Genomic DNA, 21,459 nt, shown 5'->3' on the forward strand with positions numbered 1-21,459 from the left:
CCTGTTACTGTTGAGTACAGGGGAAAGCACTTTTATATGTTTTCTGCACCCATTGATAGCTTTTCAATGCTGCTTTTGCCTCCACTATTTACACATTGAAGTAAGAGAGGGGTGCTGGGAAGACAACTCACTTGTAGAAATGCCTACCTTTCAGAAGCCAACCTTCTTGTTTTCCTGCAACATATGCATGGGTAAAAATAAGCAAACAGCCTCAAGAACTGGTGAAGCTCTCAAACACTGAACAGGTTTGCTACAACCTCCCAGGGCACCACACAATGCTGATCCTTCCCTCCAGGCACCCTTAAAGGAGAGGGAGGAGAACCATGCAGCAGATACACTCTGCGTTTTGACTGACTATATTATATATGGGTGGAAGGGTTTTATCCTCCCCTGTTCTGTGTTTCAATCTCAAAATCAACCTAGCCTTGAGTTTATGGACAAGGACGAGGCAGGAGTGAACAGGGCAGAGGGCAGCACCTAATATCATATCACCCACCGTAACCGCAACTGCAGACTTGTTGGCCCAGAACCATCCTAACATGAAACATGGTATTATCTGACTCAAGATACAGCCACTACTTGAGGAACAGCAAGACAGAGGTAAAATAATTCCATTGCAATTCAGTTGGGGCAGAGTGACAGAAGAGGACTGCAAGGAGCCTCCAGAACTCACTTCACACAGGAATTCAGCCAGTACTTTTGTCACAGGAATATTATTCACTCCTTCCTGCTTCCCTTGTCTTTTGTTACAGATCACAAATCACACAGACATCTACAATGACTAAAGAAACAATTACAGGCACGTCACTGAAATATTGCAAGGACTGAATTATTCCAAATTCACGGTACACCCTCACTGCTTGCTGACAACTGTATTTGCTACAGGTCTGACTCTGCACCCATTGAAGCTGTACCAACTCATACCCCACAGGGGGGTGGAGCAGCACTGCCTCAGGTACCATCAACACCTTGCAAGCAAACCATGGAGGCAAATGCCGATCCAGGTTTTCAAATGCAGGCAGCACAGTATCATTTGCCAAACCCATGCAACTAACAACTGCGTATTTTCCTCTGAGGCACATCAACAGCTGGCCCCACTGAAGATGTGATCTCAGACATCTGCTACCCACATTTTGGGGGGGTGCTGAGTGGGTATGGAAGCCACTCACAGCAGCATTCCTGAGCAACCAAAATTAAGATTAAATTTAGTTGGTCAAACAGATCTCTTAATTTCCACAGTGCTGCTGGCTAGCAGACAGCAATCAATCAAATACAAATGTGGACATTTAAATTTCAGTCAAATTCATATCCATGCAATGCAAACATTGTACCTTCACCACAGGCACATGCCCTTTCCAGAGAGGAGTAATGATATGTTGCAAGGGAAGAGTCTGTCTGTCTGTTTTGCTTCAGGAACTGGTATTGATCCTGACACCCAAATGGCACCTTCTCAGGAGAGCAAGGTTATTCCCTCTTGTCTATGTATTGTTTTCTGGATAGACATCTTGGCCTGAAATGCTGTTCAAATTCCAGGTGTCTTTCAAGGTTCAGTGTATGTGTGCAAGAACAGAAGGGGCAGTGATTCATGTTTCCACAGAACGGTAAATTGCTACTCCTGCAGGGATCTACCCTTTGCCACTTCCCCTAACTCTTACTTTCTCTCAAGGAATTACTTATGTGCATGCAGGATAGCAGACAATGCTAGCAGACAAATCTCTCCTCAGTTTCCACCAAGTTCAGACATTCACTTTGCACAAGTCAGAAAACATATCTGGCTTTTTATTGTTTCTATATAAAGACTATAAATCCCTTCTTCCTTCTCTGGAGGAGCCAACAGGACTTGTTAAGCCTTCTGGTTCCCTCTGCTGCCATAAAAAGGTGCAGAGTTTCTGAATGTGACCAGCTGCTGTGCAGAGGCCCTGCTACAGTCTCAGAAAACATTCAGAGTTCATGCACCTCCTGAGAGAACCTCCCAAAGGACTGTGCCAGCCTCCCAGCACTGTCAAGCAGGAGGAGATGGTGCTGGCAGCAAAGGCCACCTCTGAGCAGAAAGGCTTTTAAAGACCCTCTTCTTGGCTCCACGTCTTTGGAAGCAACTAGGCTTCAGAAGTGACTGTAGACTCAGTGCATGGGGCTGACAGGAGCAGTCTGGCTCTGCAAGGGAGATCAAAAAGTCAAAGCACTTAAGCTTTTGCTTTCTACTAGGCTTTCATGATACTGTCCTTGAAGAGATTAAAGCTGGGCATTCTGCTCACAGAGAGCTAGACACCAACCAGAGCATCTCCTTAACAGGCCATTGGCATCCCCAGATTCACAGCTAAGAAAAAGGGGAGCACAGAGACCCCAACTCCCCAGCATCTCTGCACGGTTTCCACCTGGCAGAGCCCAGGGCTGGTGCAGGGCACTGAGCCAGGTCAGGCATGCCAGGAGATGTACCATTTCCATATGTAAAGGCAGTACCCACCCCTACTTTACATCCCTTCCAGCTTCCCAAGAGTTGGGGAAAAAGCTCCCACAGTCAGGCAGTTGATGGTACACCAAAATAAGCAGCATCAAACTACCTCCAGCACCTGCCCACTGGTGTTCTCCTGTATGAAGAGTGAGCTGACAGCAGACCTCAACATTCCCAGACTGAATACCTGCACAAGTACAAGGCTGGCTCCTGCATACTCAAGGGAGGTGGTATTTCCCAACAGCACATTTACACATGTAAAAAAGAGGCAAATTGGCACTAGCTGACAGCTTATCCAGCACCCAGAGGCAGCAGGACTGCCTGAAACTGATTCCCTGTCAGAGAACTGCCTGCATTTACCAGGAGAAGGCGCTGGGCAACCTAATGGCAACAGGCTGTAGCATATCTGCTAGATCTGGATACCATCCCTTAAGCTGCCCTGACAAATGGGTGGCATGGCAAAGCAGAGACATACTACATGCTAATGTCCCCACCAGCCATTCATTTTGAGGCATTTCAAGTGTATGTGTTGCAGGGACAGCTTCCATCAGCAGCAGTGCTTCAGACAGAAAGGCTGGTATCGCTGAAAACTGACTAAGAAGAGAAGTTCAAATATAAGATGTTTTTCTCCAACAAGCACACTTCAGGAATAGAAACCACAGTAAAACATGGTGATTAACACAAGTATGTACACATCTTTTCTAGGTCAGCCCTCAATAACTTCAGAAGATACCAGGTCACAGACTCATTTGGTGGATTGATTTTTTCTTTTGTTCTTTTTTTTTGTTCTTTTTTTCCCTTTTTTTAAAAACAGTTATATTGACTTCAATGGAACTTTTCCACTCTTCAACAACCAGATCTGCCTGATGATATATTTGACCTAAATGAAACTGAAGAACACTTTCTCTCACAGTAATGATAAGCCTAAGGAAGATCACTGCAGGATGTCCTCATCAGATATTAGGAAGCAGAAATTTTGAAAAGGTTTACAGCAATACTTGAGGCCATGAAACTAAACTGTGCTTTCATTACCAGCTGCAGAGTTTTAGGCTCGGACCTGCTGCTAAAAATCTATAGACAGGGCAAAGGAAAAATCAGCCAGTATTTCCATCCTTCTCTGTAATTTGAAACCACTGAGACATATCTCAGGGTATAAATCACACAGCTCTAAAAATAAAATAAATTATGATTTTGTAGTCTTTGGAAGAAAGCTGACACCAAATTCATGTAGCCAATCTAAGAAAAAATAAGCCTGGCCCACGGCCCAAGCACATAAGAAGCTCCCCCTTGTTCTCAGGGAGGAAGCTTCACCACCACCATTAGTTTGCCATTCCCTTGGGGACTTATGGCTACAAGTAGTCTACAATACACTAAATGTCTGTCTGTACATAGCATCTTCAGGTAATGAGGTAAATGTTTATTAACAGAAAGTGCTACCAGCAATATTACTGCACATCCCCCTGAAAGGGAGAGCTCCTCTTCTCAGGTAAGTAAATGGTGAAACTTCCCAGTAAGTCCCACTCAAACCACACAGATACCTAGGACTGTTTCTCTATGCTACTTGCAGTGTCCCACTTTTTAAACGCTCGCTGTCACTTGTGTGAACTGAAGTATGACCTCTCTCTGGCACAATCTTTTTTAAAGAAAAGCTGCTACATACATATTTAAAAGCAAGTAACCTGCTACCAGAAAATACTTAGTTTTGTATAAACCAATTATTCTCTGTGGCAAAAAGATCAGATAAACACAGTTTTGAAAGCGTGTGGTTATAAGATGATTAAATATATCATCTGGGCTCTTTTATAACAAATTAAAGATAAAACTGAACCATTCTTTCATTTCATATCAGGAAAGAAATCTTCCAACAAAAAACTGTCACTTAAAATCTCTTCATGAACATCCTAATCAGTTTCAAAGTGGGGGACAAAAGTCCACTATACAGTACATTAAGCAATTTATTGCTTCCTATTCTGTATGCACCCCACCCCCCAATAATATATAGCAAAGAAAGCAGGAAAACATTTCAGAGTCCACCAATACAAAACCAGCAAAACCTGCCAAAGACATCAGGATCCTTGGGGGTGCCTATAAACCACGATGTCAGGAGCCAGAGCTGCAGTTCCTGTAAGTCTGTGTCTCCAGTACATGACAACAGCATGACTGTTCAATGAGTTCACAAGAAATATGAATGAGCACATGCAGATCTAGTTCTCAAAATTCTTGCAAAATTGGAAGTTCCACTTCTTACCTAGTTTCTAAGCAAACACATTCATACATTTTTGCATGTGCCTGCCAGTTCCTCCACTATCCCCCAGCAACCTTCCAGCCGAAGGGTAGATTTCCACCAATTCTGGCCAAGGACTACAGCACAAGGGATGGCCACTGACAACTGCAAGTGTTATGGAAACCAGAGATTTAGGAGAGACTATATCATTTTGCCCCATGGAAGGGAAGACTGGTAGCAAGCTGAATTTTTGTCACATATTGGAGAAGCAACACAGGAGTGTGTTGAACGACGCAAAGAAACCCAACCCAAACATGAAGCCATCCTCCACCCCTGGGTTTTGGCCACAACTGAATAAAGGGTGGAGCCTACTCACTGTCTCAGTAGTCCATCCTAACTCATGGCTTGCTCAGCCTTCCCTTGAGGCCTTCTCCCCACACCATGCCTGGGTACCACAGAAGGGGCCACCACTTGCCTTTCTCAGTGAGATCAAACCCTTCCCAGAGTGCACAGCGCTCAGGCAAGCACCACCAGCCTCTCAGACAAATTCAGTGATGTCAGAAAGATGACAGACCTCCACCAAGATCTCGGTCCTGGTTAACCACAATCCCATCGGGAGAGACATGGGGTCAAAGCCTTGAAGTCCACAGCCCCTCCATGGCACTTCTCCCCCACCTCAGTCCCCACTGTCATCAGAGAGGCACAAAACACAGGTCTAAGAAAGCAAAGCACCAGCCTATGCACCAGCCATTACATGATGAACAAGGAAACCCACTCCCATAATTTTCAACTATGAGACCCATTTTTAGTTTTCTGTGGGTCATCCCAAGAGAGTGGGGACGATCTCCTTGGACAGAGGAAGTTAAGCTCAAATGCCCTGCATCCACTTTTAACAGAAATTGTTTGCAGCACTTAACTGCAAGAAAGCCGCAATTAATTGTGCTACAGTATCAGTGAACACACTGGTTACATCATTAGAGCCCATTATTTTCCCTCCAAGACATTACATTACTACATTATTGATGCAACAATCCAGTATAATGAAGTGGTGCTTTGCATTCTTCTTTCTGCTTTACACCAAGTTCACAGCACTATAGCCCTGATGCCAAATTCAGTGGTTTTGTTGTTTGGTTGTTTTTTTTTTTTCCCAGTAGGCCAAAAATTCCAGTTAACCTAAAAAACAGCTGTACAAAAAGTTAAAACACCTGTCCCTAATCACATGCAAAGGCTTGGGTTTCTATTTGATACAACTTAAAATTACAGCTATTTCTAAATATTCTACTTCAACTGTGAATATTTTTACTTCATCTGGACAGACTATTTTCAGAAAGGCATTCGAGAGAGATTATGCCAGAAAGCAGTAAATTAGCAAGCAAGCTGCTTACACAAATACTGAACTTCTTTGAAGTTAAGGGAAAAGAAAAGGAGCTGTATCCAGAAGGTCACCACTCCTAATGAAGAGAGCACATATGAAACCCAGGGAAGGAAGATTTGCCCATGCCAGAATTGCAAACGAAAACCTAGAGAAGTTATCATGAAAGGAGCTCAGAACAGTGAGCTCTTACTCATCCACAGGACTACTGAAAGGAATGAAGTTTATTTGTGGGATACTGCAGGAAGCAGCCTCAGTTTACAGAGTGCCCATCGGCAGCAAATGGCTCTGAAGCACAAAGGCCAGGAACATCCACCACATCTTCCAGAATGCCTGGGAAAGCTCTCCAAGCAAAGCTTTGGCTAAAACATGAACCAGTAATTCCTCTGCAATTATTAAGATGGAGTATTAATATAATCTTTAGAAACAGTCTCCATGTGCATAATCCCAGCACGTTGTTTCCCAGTCACTCCATGCAGTATACAGCTCCACAAACCCCCAATACATGTTGTGAAAAGGAGAGTTACTTTAAATTTACTCCTTCAGCGTTGCATCCTGGCTCTCTGCAAAAAATTCAGCAGCTGCTCAGTTCCCACTTTGCCACTCACTCCCTTGCATGGTGCAATCACAGCTTCCCCCTGGGTGCCTTCTTTCTGGGCCAAATAACACCACTCCAGTTGACTATCACCACAGTGAAACACTCCCCTCGGGGCCCCCCAAATTTCATTATCTTTTCTGTTATTTCATTATTTGTTCTGTTCTTTCTGGAAATCAGGCTACTAAAACTGAACAAATTACTCCAGGCTCAGAGGATGCGGGGTGCTGAACTGTTCTCATTTTTCCTTATGCTTTGGCCAACATTCATGTGTTTAAATATCAACAACTATTTCAGCGTATATGCAATGCCAGCAGCACCACAAATCTTCACAGGCACAAAGATCAGAACTCATCCCCAGTGATAGTCTTCAAGTCACAGTCAAGGGAGGGAATAAACTAGTAAGTCCTCACTTTCCTAACCCCTCTTCCCTCTAAATGCTGTTCTTGCCCCCAAAAAGGATGTTTTCCCCAGGGGCTCATCCAACTCAGACTCTATCACACCACAAAATGTGTGAATCCCAACCCTAAAGACCCCAGTGTGCCCACACCACCTTCTCACTCCAAACAGGAATGTCTTGCCAGCACTGTCAGAAGTATGCAACATGGATTGTGCAAGCAATCAATGGTACAGGTCTAAATCTGCTCAGCAGCCAGTTTTGTAGCCAGTTTCACAGTTTGGGTGTGTTTGCACTGTTTGCAGGAGGAGCAGCTATTAAGCAGGCAGCAGCACTCCAGGTAAACTCCAGGGAGTCCCAAAGCATAGCCCTAGGCTGGGCAAATCAGAGCTGTCTAATCTCAAGGTGACAAAGGCAGGGGTAAGGGTTACAGGATGACATCCAAAACAAAACCTTGCCTTGGCTGTGCCTTCTCCCTCCAAATGAAAGAAGTCACCTGCAATAGCATCCAAGGCCAGCCCAAAACCTTAGAAAGCACTTTGTGACTCACCAGCTCCTGCCTCACTCATGAAGTCTGTAATTAGAACCTCATCAGCCCTGATAAGGCAGTGTTCTCCCATCCATCTGATAACTTCGAGTCTCTCCACAACCTCAAGCTCCATCTCATGCCTTTCTCTCCCCATGACATCCCTGGTCAGCAGAGAGGAGGCAGAGTCGGCAGACATCAGCATCCCCATCTGCTCTGGTGGTTTGAGGGCTCTCATCACCACAGGTTTCCTTATAAAACCTGCCAATTATCCCACGCATATGCAGTTTCTATGTGCTGAAGAGAGGTGACAGCCCATATCCTTCCTGAAGATCAATTAGACTATCTGTACGCTTAAGAGAGAATAAGCTTTGGCTAGGGTGTTTTTCTCTTATTGTATTTAATCTTGCTTTAGAAGTATTCAGCCACCACATTTTAACTGCTGATGCATGTCAGACAGACAGTGTCACTGACTTACTTGGCTCCCAGCTTTCTGCTGCAAGAACATTGCTACCTCAGTTCAGCATCCTTTACATTATACAGGTGTTTCTCTCATTCCTACATTTAAACCTGTAAACATCTGAAACTACTCCTCCTTGTCTTACCCATCGTTTACCAAATATGCTCTTTAAAATGGAAGCAAGGCATCATATGCATTCACACAGGCAGGAATTTTTCATTAAAAATAGTTCGCACATTACTGGTGTCTGCCCCTGTACTCTCTCAGCTTGCAAAACTGTTTTCACTCTCCAAAAACATTTGATGCATAAGTCAATCCTTTTGTGAGCACATTGTATAATGAAGAACTAGTTAACAGGTAAAGCACAACAGCAAAGCAACAGCAGGTCCTAACTACTGAGGGACAGCTATGTTTGGGATTGCGGTTTTTTCCACGCATATTTTGAAACTCCTCCTGCTTCTTACTGAGAGCATGCCAGATAATTAAACTGAACATCTTATTTTTAAAATCTAATTTACTTTTGAAATCCTACACTGCTGGACTATTTTTAGGATTTTTCTTATGTGGGCCAGCGGAAATAGGCTAGCCAGGTAGCACAGGGCCTCACAGGCTGCGCTGAGCAGTCTTTAAAGATGAACACCATTAATCAGTAAAACAATGGGAAAAAAATCCTTACAAAATAGGAATAACTATCTGCACTGAAGTACTGATACTCATCTCCAGTTTTGGAAGAGCTTATCTTAAGCAAAACTAAATCTGGGCCTACAGCTTTGACTCTGGAGTTTCCTTAATTTGTTACCAAATGCAAGAGCTTATCCTGGTGTTTGACAGGCTGTCCTTACCACCAAAATCAGTGGGAATGTTGCCCAAGCAAGGACTACAGGATTGAGTTTACCAGTACCTTTGGAACACCTTGTATCATACATTGCTCTGCACAAAATGTACACTAGAGAAATAACAGAAGTAGCACAAAGATGCTTATAAAATAAGGATCACAAAACTCAATACTTCAGAAAAAGTATCAAGGGAAATAGCAGCATCAGAGAGAGCTGCACCTAGACCCTAGCAGTTGTCTTTCCATACTGCAACCCAGAGTAAAATAATCTACTGTCCAGACTTACAGTGAATGATTCAGTCAAGGTAATTTCTGTGATATGCTGGCATGCAAAGAAATGCCCCTGTATTACAGAAAATAAATTTTCTTAGCATTCTCCACAGAAAAGCATCTCAGTAGGTACCCAAAATGACTCCAACCTCTGAAATCTCTCATTTCTGCTGGCAGCACTTCCCACTGAAGGGCTAGGAGTCCAGCATCAGTCCCCAGGCATCTGGTCCACCTCCCTGGCAGCAGCTTGCCTTGCTGCCAGCCACTTTCACTGCTTATAGGTGGCAGAGAAGTGGTGCTTCATCTGGGGCAAAGGACCTGCAGTGTGAGGAGTGCATATGGCCCACAGCCCCACAATCTCTATTTTTTCAAACCCCTGCCAGATAACATCCCAGAGAGGGGATTGCAAGACTTGCTCAGCTCTTCGCAAGAAAAAGCGCTCCTCGTTCACAACCAAACACAATACATAAAAGCAAAGGCACTACAGCCCAACAGTGTTTATCCAAAGCTACCACAGGGCCAGAGAAACTGCAAAACACTGCGGGATGCAAAGTTCCCTTCAATAATTTGACCGACTCGAAAATGCAAATGCATTCACCATACCTCTGCTGCAACCCTGGCCCTGTTCATTTCCCCCACCTGGGAGCAATTTTTCACAGCAGCGAAATTTAAAAACAGGGTGGTTTTATTAATTTTAAAGCCTCAAACTCTTGCAGGCCCAGGTGCTACTCCACAGCACTTGAGGACAGAAATTGCATCCTTGAAGAGGCCTCTTCTCTAATCTTCTTGAGGGTTCCTGTTCGTCTGCTCACTCACCAGCCTGTCCCAAGACCTTTATGGCTGTGTGAAGTCCATGTGCTGTTCACATGAGCAAGATCTATCCACATAAGAGCTCTGGAAAAGCCACGTAAGGCTGTGAATTTGCTGACCCAGAGGTATTACCAGTCCCTCACGGCTCAGCTGCAACGCCTCCGTGTGCTCCTATCTCCTGGCGAGCATCCCGGCCTCCCACACATCCTGCAGCACTGATCCCTCCCTGCACTTTCGCTTTCAGCTGCCCTACCACACCAGAGAAAGAGCTTATACCTGTCTCCTGTGTTTCCATGTATCTTTTGAAGGATCTCAGTATCAACATCCATCCCTGCCTTAAGCACAACAGTCAGAAGAACCCAGTCCCCAAGCACAACACCAGCAAAGTCCCCACCAGGCAGACCTGTCAGACTCACTGGCAAGTCAGCCACACAACACCAACACATGTGGATTTACACCAGGTTTAACACAGTGCTTTTAAATGGCCTTGAACCAACTGGGGTGAACAAGTCCTTCCTCCCTTATCCATGTCTGCCAGCTTGATTCATATCAGGGGAACAATCACCCATCCTGAGGTCTGTTGGTACATGGGGTCTAATTTTCTTCCTATTCCTTATTACCAATTCAGTATTGTTTAAATCGAGTCAAAGCCAATTTCTTTTCCTTATCAGTGATGAGCCAAGATAATCCCCATGGGAAACTTCAAGTGTCCTGAGCACTATTTCAGCTGGTCCATGTAGTTACTGCAGGATGCCAACAGCCCTCTTACCATATTATAAAACCTCCTGGGTTGTTTCCAGGAATGATTACACCAAAAAATGGTACTGCTTACTATGAATTCAGCCTAGAAATCAAGGAAGATAATAAAATACCATCAAGATAACAGGCACCTCTTCAACAGAGCCCAAGAAATGGTCATGTCCTGTAAGCCATGCTGTACAACTTTTTCCTCACCCACAAACTGCCATGGTAAGGATCAAAAGCATCAGTTCAGCATATCAGGTTAAATTAATTAAAATAATTGAGACAAGCTTCAGTAAGGTGTCAGCATAAGTGCCTGTGCCCCATCCATGCTGCTGAACTGATCCACATCAACAATGGTTCCTTGTTCTTCAGCTGCTCCCAGAAATATGCCCCTTACTCCTGCTGTCAGAATAAGCTGACAGCTGCCTTCTCACTGACTCATTTCACCTGACCAACAGCCTCCTCTCTTCTGCTTCTACAGGGGAGAGATGCAGCCTCCTGGCCTAATATGATGGCCAAGAGTGACTGGCCATCAGATTGTATCTCCTCACAGCCCACAACAGCAGGATTGCTATATTACCTTCTGGGAAAAATGGGAAGCTTACGTGCTGCCAGACAAATGCGGTCACTGATAGAAACTCTTTGTTGTAGGAAATCCCTGAAAGTGAGGATGGACCAAGAGCCCCATGTGAGGCTTCAGCAGGCATAGTCCTTTATAGTGTCTGTAGTTTTTTTCAGGCTGCCCAACTGAACACCTCTGGAGAGGTAACCAAAGGTTAAGCTGGCCACACAAGCCCTGGGGTCATTTTGACTTAATCTGTACATCTTTTAAAACCTTTGAAATACTTACCAGATGAATAACAATTACAATTACTGATTTATATGGGGATGATGCAATATGTTTTCAGTCAGGAAGTAGACAAGGACAAGAGCAAAAAAAGAAAGCAATCCCTACTTCTTCCTTATGCCTTGCTGAAGCATCCTGCGCTCTGGACAAAGGAAAACATCCTGCAGACAAAGCCATGAGTGGGAGTGCTGGGGTAGAGGGACTGGCGGGACAGCACCACTGCTGAGGCTGGACAAGACAGCCCCCCCCAGGAGATAGAGAAAGGCAGCAGGAAAATACTGAAACTGGGATGAGACTGGGAAAGTGAACAGGCACTGATGCACACAATGAAGATCATACAACAGGTTTGGGAGATGAGAGGATTGGAAAAAATCAGCTACAGGAAACAGCTCCCTCCTCCTCTGGTGTCATCTAATCAAGCAGGGCTATCTCCTTTCACACCTTAATAGGGGAAAGCTGAGAGGAAGACCATAAAGTTTTTCTTCCAACTTCTGAGCTAGGAGAACCCAGTCCCTGACCAGAACAAGGAAGAAAACGTTCAGGCAGTAGATCTCCCCAGCCGCTGCATTACTGGGTATTTGCTCTGGACAACGTCGAAGATTAATGACTGATAACCATCTGCTTGGTATGACACACACTGCAGAAACACCAACACACTAAGTGTGGTGTCTTTTTCATTTATATTAACTTTGAGCAGTGACAGAAGAAAGAGCATTTGCAGTACCATTAGGAAAAGGACCAAAGTTGTCCCTTATGCTCACCTGTGCCTCATGTCATCAGGCTCACAGGACAGCTGAAAGACTACATGAAGCCTGTCAGCATTCAGCAAAGAAGCCAGGAACCCAATATACTGCTAAAATTACACTGTTATTCTCCTAACACACTCCTTATACACACAATCACATTTCCTAACCATTATTCTAAAACCTCATTCACATCAGAAAATAAGCAATGTAGCTGCAGCCCAAAAACTCCCTGGCGTGGCCAAGGCTATAAATGCTATTAAGGTACTTTCCAACATGACAAAGAGAATAATCATATTGCAAACATCAGCTTTATGATTATTCTGGGTGCTTCTAGTATAACCATTTCTGGGATTTTTATTTTTTTTAATGTTATACTCATAACTGAAACAAATTATATGAATCAAAACATCCAGAGGGAAACAAACATTCATCAGCCAGTCAGTCAAATCTCTACCTCCCATTGGGTCTCTATTGCCCAATCCCAACGCTGCTCCTTCTCAAGGTGTCCTCTCAAGGCAACAGAGGTCTTCAACGAGCTGATTATCCTTCTGTCCCGCTTCTGCCAACACCAGCTGTTCAAGCAACTCACTCCATTACAGAGAAGGAACACAGTTTTCCCACTGCCATTCCAGCTCACCAGCATCAGTGGCCACAAATCACAAACAGGCACAACCTTGTGCAGCTTGGAGCAGGGAGGGAACAAATTCTCAACCTGTTCAGAGAGGTTGTGGAAGTTTGCTTGGGAGGTTGTCAGATAAGAGAATCGAGCAAAAAATACATATCTTTTGTTGCACCACCACTTATGTCAACCTCTTGGCAAGGGATTCAAGTGCCCTGGAATAGATGGGAAAAATGTTAACAGCAAAGACTTCCAAGTACAACATACTGGTGCATATAAGAAACTTCAACTGTATTCCTTTTTAAATTTTCTTACTAGCAAAAAATATGATTGCAATATAATGGGGGGGAAAGGATATTCTTGAAATCACAGTTTAAACAAAGCCCAAGAAGAAGGCATAAAATTCCATTTCGTGCACAAATATTCCTCTATCATCATCACTGAAATAAGTTTTAGATTGATTTTTACATTGCCCCTAAAGCCACAATGGCATCCTGAATGGTACAATTACAACAGAAAGCAGAGAAGTAATAGGTAACAGTACGCTCTCCAGTAAAAGAAGGGTATGGTATACACACACATATGTATACATATGTATCAAAACTTAAAAGCATTTACTGATTTGGTTAAGCTGTGATAATATATTGGTATTGCTCATTTGCTCAGAGTCCCTGAAGTTCGCCTGGATTAGAAGAGGCTGAGGTTAAACTGAGGTTAGCTGACGCGTGTCAGCCGAGCCAGACCTAATCCTGGGTTTCTTACTAGTTGTTGTGTCTTCTTCTCTAAATAATATTAAGAAGGGGAAGAAACCACAGTAACACAGTTGGGTTCCAAATAACTATTTTTAGAAACTGTATACAAACAGACAAGGCAGAGTTGTGCATGCTGGCTGCTCCACAGAAAATTCCTCCCTGTGATCCCCAACTCCCTGTCTGTGCCCCTCCAGACCTCTGCCCTTCCCACCATGAGTCCTGCCACATAAGATAAGGAGACTCCTAAGACTGAAACAGGAACACCCCATTTTCTTAACTCTAAGTGTTGTCTAATCCATTCCTCCTCCAGGTAAAAAACGACCTTCATAATACAGTGTAGGTGACTTTGTGCTACTTGGACTTGCCATTTCCTGTTAAAACAACATAAATGGACTTACTCCTGTGATTGGCACAGAATCCAAGACCTGTGGAAACTCCCCATTCATCTCAAAGTAATTCTTGGATCTGGCCTAAAAGTAAGAGTTTGATGAGCAATAAAGAAACTAAAATAATATTGCTTAAACCACAGAGGTGCCAGCTTTTACTGCCTTTCATTGAGCACACAGTATTTTGCTCCCACTGTTCCAAGGGAAATAACACTCTGTGCAACTGTTATAGGATGTAAAACGTGTACTGTGCTGTTCAGACGGAGCTCATAATTGAAACATTTAAGCGTCAGTGAAATCCCAAACGTGAAGTTTTTAATTTTCATTCAACCATGATGTTAAAATTTGGGAGGGGGGTGGGGGAGGGAGTGGAGTGTAAATTAGTACTTCAGAGTGCTTTTAAGGCCTATTCTTTAAGATATAATAATCAGAAAGATAAGCTCAGTCAATATGCCAGCAGCTGATGGCATACTCCAGTAGACTGCTGCCACGGCACTGCCTGCTTCTCCTTTGTCACCTCTATTCCTTGTCCCACACAAGAGGTTATCAAGAGGTTTATCAAGGAGATGTGTCCTGCTGCCTGCAACACATGAAGAAGTGCCACTACCTTCATCCACAGGCTTTCAACCCTGCAAGAGGAATGAGCAGGCTCCTGATGGAGAGCAGGGCTCCCGTTGAGGCAGTTGTACAAGTTCAGGCCAGATGTACCCAAAGGAAAACCCACAGGCTCAAGGACCCATGGAAAGAACCAGCTCAGACATCTTTATCTGAAGGAGCGTGACCATCATTTACAGGAAGGAGAAGGTTATCTTGCAATACTGATCTTATTCAGCAGCTTCCCAGATGACCGAGTATGACATCAGGCTAAAAAACCTCATCCGAAACCACTAAACGCTCTCCACAACTTACAAGGAAGCCCTGAAAGGCTGGTTTGTGTCTTGCAGATTCTCAGACCATCTTCCCCAACACTCGTGTTCACAGACTGTATTAAAGCAATCTTGAACTACATCATGCGCAAACTCATGTTCCTCACATACTTGCATCCCGTGATCTTCACGGGTTGCCTGTTTCACTGTCTGGGTGGACTTTAAGGTGCTGGATTTAGCCTGGAAAATTATTAAAGGTTTGACATTTGCTTCCCAGAGAGACAGCACCTCTCCTCCCAGAAACCTGCCTGCAGACAAGGTACTGCTAGGGAATCTGCTTTTGCACTGCTTTCCATCCCCCACCTTCACGCAATTCATACCAGCCATGGTACCTCCAGAAAGGACCCACCATCACTTCTCGTTTACACCTGATGGACCAAACACACTGATTTCAGTGCTTGTGTGCCCACCCAACTTATTGAACCTCCAGAGTACAAGACCTGTCTCTTCTCCTGGAGCAGATAGATGTGGGAAGTCTGTTACCTATTAAGTTGCGTTATCATGGTGTTTCAAGTACTGAGTACAGAGGAAGGATGAGCTTGTGGTTAAGCCACTATACCGAGATGTAGCTTCCAGCAGTCCAAGCCTCCTACCACAGACTGCCCCAATAGTTTCAAGCAGGTCAAATAATCTCTCACATCAGACTTCCCCACCTTTTTTAAGTGCCTGAGAAGGAAACGTTTGCAACTAACCAGGGAGCACTCAAGACATCAAAATGGTGAGGACTATATAAACAGATATATATCTCACAGGCGAAGAAACAGGCTGATGTGTTTAAAGGTTTCTAATGGCTGGTTTAGTTGCCATGAAAGTACTTAAGAGCATGCAACACGCCCTTGGATTAAATCTAAATAAACACAAACAGCAGTAAAAAAAGGCCTGGCTCTTGCTTGCACCTGTAACTCTAAATATATTTAACAGGATGCCAAACTACGTAGTATAAGATGATAAAAAGCAAAACAACATTACAGTCATTTGCATGAGAAGCAGGGAGACCCAGGGAGAGAGGCAAAACAAAATGGACAACTTGCTAGAGTCTGATTCAAAAATTTTAAAAAACGTTATTTGCTCGAGTCAGGACTAAGCTACCAAGGAGATTCATGGCAGGTAAAGCTACAACAAAACGGAGATGAAAACTCTGTATTGAGTCCCTAGAAGTGAGATAAATGAGGGTCAGAATGAAGTTCATTTAAATCCACTGAGCTGATACAGAGGGAGTTAGAGAGAGCCGCAAAACAAAATGAAAGGCTCAGTAGGAGCCTGCACAGCCAGTGCTGCAATGTCAGAAACGCAACACAGTGCCATCTGAAACCTACAGGCACAGTAGCAGGACTCAAGGAAAAAAACAACGGTGGCACTCCTTGGGAAGCCATGCCTGCCTGCGACAGAGCTGGAATAACACACGAGGGTCCCGCAACACAAGCCCCCGATTGCAGATGCGTTTCAAGGGGAGGTTCAGTGAAGCCTCTGGGGAGGACATCCACTGCTGGGGTAAAACCACCAGAGGAATATAACGAAACCACGTCTATTTACACCAGGGAGAAGGATCTGCCCTTTTCTTTCACTCCCACCTGGCATCCTCCTTTGGGTCTCTTATGGTATAGAAGGTGTCTTAAGACAATAGATAATTAGCTGTAATGCATCCTCTGTGGCTATAACAACTTAACAAGGCTTATCTGTAGACGTGATCTAGGCTTCCAGTTATCCTTGTTCTCCCAGTTCCCTTCCTCTCCCCTTCTCCAGTATTTGCATCTCAGCTTGACAGCTATTTCGAATTTAAGCTTAATAAAAGTGTTTGCATGTGCCTGTGCACGCTTATGAGAAGGTAAGAAAAAAAACACCCGATTTTAACTCTGCCTCCCCGAGACTCGGCTCGTTCCATTTTCCCTTCCCTGACAAACAGAGGGAGCTGAAACAAGAAACGTCAACTTTGGAATGCTGCTCTATCGAAAGATAACTTATTAAAAATATTGGATTCTTCGTTTAAAAAGCGAAGGGAAAAAAATGTCCAGGAAGTTGATGCATCACCGTGTTGCATCTGTGTCAGGCTCTGGGTAAACATGCAGCAACATGAATGAAATCTGTCCAGAAAGACTGCATTTCAGCGCCAACCACGCAATCGCTGGCCAAACCACTGCATATGTAACAAAGTTTGATCTCGCCTGCGAGCGCTCAGCTGCGCTTCTGCCGTTTCCTGTGGAAAACTGAAGCTCTGAACCACCGTCTCTCACTCAGCCCTCGCCGGCACCCCGGCCAACTGCCCCCTAAACCCATACGCATCCCTCCGCGGCGGGCGGGCGGGCAGCCCCGGCAGAGCCAGGCGGGGGATGCTCGGCAGCTCCCCTCCATCCTGCCCGCGTCGGGCACCGCCGTGCAGGGGCAGCCGCGCCGCGGTGCCCGCTCCTGCCTCCGCGGCCACCCCATCCCCGGCGGCAGGTGCGGCGGCGGGGCCCGCCCGGCGCCCGGGGGCCCGCCCGGCGCAACAGGTGGTCGGTGGCGCCCGGTCCCGCCCGGCGGCCGCACTCACTCACCGCTGGCATTCTTTCCGCAGATGAGGTGCTGGTAGGGCTGCAGCAAGCCCCAGAGCTCGGGGTCGTTGTTGACCGTCTGCTCCAGCGCCTCCAGGGTGAAGCGGGGCGCCTCGCCGCCCTCCTTCTCCTTCTCGGCCGGGGCGGCGACGGCGGCGGCGGCCGGAGGGCGGCCGGGCGGCGGGAGCGGGGCGGCAGGGCCGGCCAGGACCCGCGCGTGGATGTCGCGGAACAGGCTCTCGGTGCCCGCCGTGAGGTAGATGGCGGCGTGCTCGTGGATGCGCAGGGCCACGCGGCTGTCCACCATCCAGCGGTAGAACTTGCCCACGGAGAAGGCCAGTCCGCACCGGGCCGACTTGCCGCGGCTGAAGCGGTCGCCGCCGCTGCTGCTCATGTTGTAGAGGGAGAGGGCGCCCAGGGCGGCCGCCGTGCAGCGGGCCGCCAGCGTCCAGCCCAGGACGATCTCCATGGCGCTCCGCACCTCGTGCTTGGTGCACTTGGCGAAGCGGAGGCTCAGCCGCTGCGCCTCCCGGGCGATGCGCACCAGCGCCCGGCTCACCAGCGTCGAGAGCCGCGCCGCCGCATCCCGGCTCCCGGGGCTGGCGGCGCCCGGCGCCCGCGGCTCCCGGCGCGGCGGCGGCGGCAGCAGCAGTGCCTCCACCTCCTCCAGGCTCCAGGGGACCTCCTCAAGGTCGGGCAGGAGCCGGGAGCACTGCTGCCCCGCGCAGTCCAGCACCTCGGAGTCTTCCGCTAGGACGGTGTTGACGGTGTCGAAGCTGTTGTGCCGACTGTGCATGGAGTCAGTTAGGTGCGGCCAGCAGCTTCCTCCATAGGGGTACGCGGGGTGCGAATCCGAGCAGCACAGCGACAAGTTGGAGGAGCGCACCGAGTCCGCCGCGCCACCATACCCGGAGTCCAGCGTCAGGTCTTCCAGCGTCCTCACCGCCGTCTTACCTCTCCGGGCCATCGCCGCACTTCATGCTGCACCCGCGGGACCCGGGCGGGGAGCGGCTCACGGGAACGCGGGGGGGACAGACCAGCGAGGGGGCGCGGCGTGACCCGCCGGCCGCTTCGCTTCGCCCCGTTCCGCCAGACGGCAGCGAAGCGGCGATGCTGCTCTGCTGCTGCCGCCGGCCGAGCCCCGCTCCCGGCCCGGCTCCCGCTCGCACTCCGGCTCCTGCACTGCGCCGCCGGCCCCACACCGCAGCGAAGCGCCGGCCAGCGGCGCGGGGGGCGGAGCTATGCAAAGCGCCGCCGGATCGCAGCCAATGGGGCGGCGAGGGGGCGGGGACATGCAAAGCGCAGCGCCCGGCGGCCAATGGGACGGCGCCCTGTCCGGCCGCCCCGCCCCTCGGCTCCGCGGGGCCCCGCGAGCCGCGAGGGGGCGCGGCCCCGTCCGGCGCGTCCCGCGGGGGCTGCGGGGCCGCGGGCAGCGCCCCGGGGTGGGACTGTGCGCGCTCCGGAGCGGGGATGCGCCACTCTGGCCCTGGCCCCTCCGGCAGCCGGAGGAGCGCGGCCAGCTGTGTCCCCGCGCACCGCGTCCTCTGTCCCCGCGGCTGGAAAGAGCACGGTGTGAAGCACGTCTCTGTTACATCTCCCCGCCGTTACTCACGCGCACGAACTGGAGTCCCGCTCCAGCCCGCACTGGGCTTTCACACCAGTAAATCCCTGATGTCGCTATAAACAAATGACAGGGAGGGCAGGCACTCCACACATCTCATCAGACAGTCAAGATGCCTTGAAATCGAGCAGAAACTGCCACGTAAGAATCCCAGCCATCACTGGAGTCAGGAAGAGCAATTTCCAAGAAATTAAAACAAGCACAATAAAGCCCTTAGACATTCTTGACGTTAACCCATTAAGTATCACGAAGGCTTTGACAAGTAAGATTTGTACTGGGCTTAGGGCACGTTTCTTATCCATACTAAGATTTTTTTTGTGTGTGTGCAATATAAAACAATTTATCCCTGACTAATGTATTTTAATCTTACATTTCTAGGCTTTAGCTTTATTAGGAGTTGCCTAAGATCCCAGGCAACAGACTGAGAATGTATATGTTTGTGTGCTCTGGTTATGAAGAAATCTTATATCCTTTTAAGCGTAAAATACCAGTGAAATTCTATCCCTTTAAGGATAAAAGCCTAGCGAACACATTTCTTTATCATGCCAACGAGAGGCAGCCAAAATTTTTGAGCAGACGAGGCAAGTCGTGTAAGAGATTTCCCCGTCCAAGCAAGCCTGGCACTCCTCCAACATCAGTTTCCTACAGGAAAGGCACAAACACAACTACAGGTAGGCTCATTTGTCAAACCGGTTGAGGAGAACTATGACACCACCAAAAACATCAAGAAGGGGTTGCTTTCCAAAAGAAATCAAGTGTTGTCAAAAACTTGTTTCTCAGCATAGCCCTGGGCCTTCCACAAGATGCACTATGCACAATAGGTTTCCACAGATTTCCCAAACACCATCATACCCTGATAAAAGATAGCAGAGCTGAAGACAAGAACAACTTGAGCCACCATCGTGTTCCAAGCAAAACACTGAGGCCCACACTGCCGGCAACAGCCAGCCTTGAAGGGTGGTTCATCAAAAACGAGAGCATACCTGGAGAGCAAAATCCTGTGGACTTTGTGGCAATCCAGCTGTACATCTCGCAGTAGAGCCCTCTGGTGTCTTCAGCACCTCAGTGCAGTGCCTGCTCAAAATTCCCCTTTCCATTTGGTAAAAGGAAGGCACCACCAGGACTAAACCCCTCGGGATAGTTATTTTTCTAACAAACTCCATTCATCTGACTCTGTCCTTATGCTCTCACAAAATGCCACAACTGTGCATGCTGAGTACATGAGACAGACAGCAGGTCAAACTTGGGGAAAGTTCAAGTTTGGGAAGTTTTCTAGTAATCGGTTTGTAGGGCTTAAGATAGACATAAGGTGGGCATCCAAGTGAGCTGTGTGGTTTGTTTGTTCACCAGCCTTTGTAAATACCGGTGCTCCCAAGGTCAGCACCAGTCTTAGATGCTGCATCATTTTTAGGCTACAACATAAACCACGCATTGAGATGCAGAGGATAAATGAGAAGTGGACAGTTGTCTCGGGCTCCTTGCAGACTCAGACATTCATATTGCTGACTCAGTGACAGTTTATACTTCAAAAGAGGTTGGGGGTTTTTTATTATTTTAATTCAGAAAGCAAAACCTCATTGGGCCTTACTAGAGATTTTGTAGTAGCAACCTTGCACATGGCAGTTTGATTCCCAGTCACACTACCAGTTCAGAAGATGTTGCAACACATGGGCACACCACAGGCATGTCAGCAGCATCAGGCTGGTTTAAACTTTCGAAAGTGGCAGTGAGAACTTCTGACTCATTTGTTCAAAAGACTAATTACCTTCTCATTGAAAGGGCTGGAAGTTCAAATCAGTTCAATGTGACCAACCTGGGTCTCCAATGATCTCTTGGTACCTGAAGGATTTCACCTTTCAGGTGAGGATACCCTGGCTGTTGCATTCTGAAGTGAGTTTCAGCATTATTTGGAAAGTGCTCCTTGGACAGGGTGACTTCATTCTTTAAACTGCCCTGGGAAAATACAGGATCAAACAGTTTGGAGGAAAATGCACCCCTGCAACTTGTCGAGTGCCTGCATAGGATGAACTGTGGAGACAGTCTTTAACTTTAATCCAGAAAGGGCACCACACCTTTCCTGGCCCGAGAGGAAAGACAGGTGTCTGCAGCTGTACTTCACTCTGCAAGCCTTGCAGCCAGGGACATTTGCCTATTAGACAAGAACACCCACTGCAGAAAACAAAGTCCCTTTATATGTCAAAGGCTGGGTGGAAACAATTTTCAGCTTGTTGGAGACAGGGACATCAATTATCCTTACAGACAATTCAGACAGCGACAGCGAGGACTGATTAAGTACCACAGCGGGATGATAAGTGCCAGAAAAAAAGTTTAAAAGAGGGAAATTGAGCC

At 47.0% G+C, this 21,459-nt stretch overlaps 1 protein-coding gene across 5 annotated transcripts in view; it reads right to left on the reverse strand.

Annotated features, from left to right (window-relative positions):
- The window catches only part of BTBD11 (BTB domain containing 11), a 183,213-nt gene extending 164,539 nt beyond the window's left edge, over positions 1 to 18,674 (reverse strand). For all 5 annotated transcript variants that reach the window (XM_027680402.1, XM_027680403.1, XM_027680400.1 and 2 more), the window contains exon 1: positions 17,493 to 18,674. In XM_027680402.1, the coding sequence (XP_027536203.1) occupies positions 17,493 to 18,456 (964 nt within the window). In that variant the 5' untranslated portion in view covers positions 18,457 to 18,674. The remainder of the gene's footprint in view (positions 1 to 17,492) is intronic.
- Between the last annotated feature and the right edge of the window lie 2,785 nt (positions 18,675 to 21,459).

This window comes from Neopelma chrysocephalum, unplaced genomic scaffold (genome assembly GCF_003984885.1).
Source record: "Neopelma chrysocephalum unplaced genomic scaffold, ASM398488v2 Primary Assembly neopelma1_59, whole genome shotgun sequence".
Taxonomy (NCBI): Eukaryota; Metazoa; Chordata; class Aves; order Passeriformes; family Pipridae; genus Neopelma; species Neopelma chrysocephalum.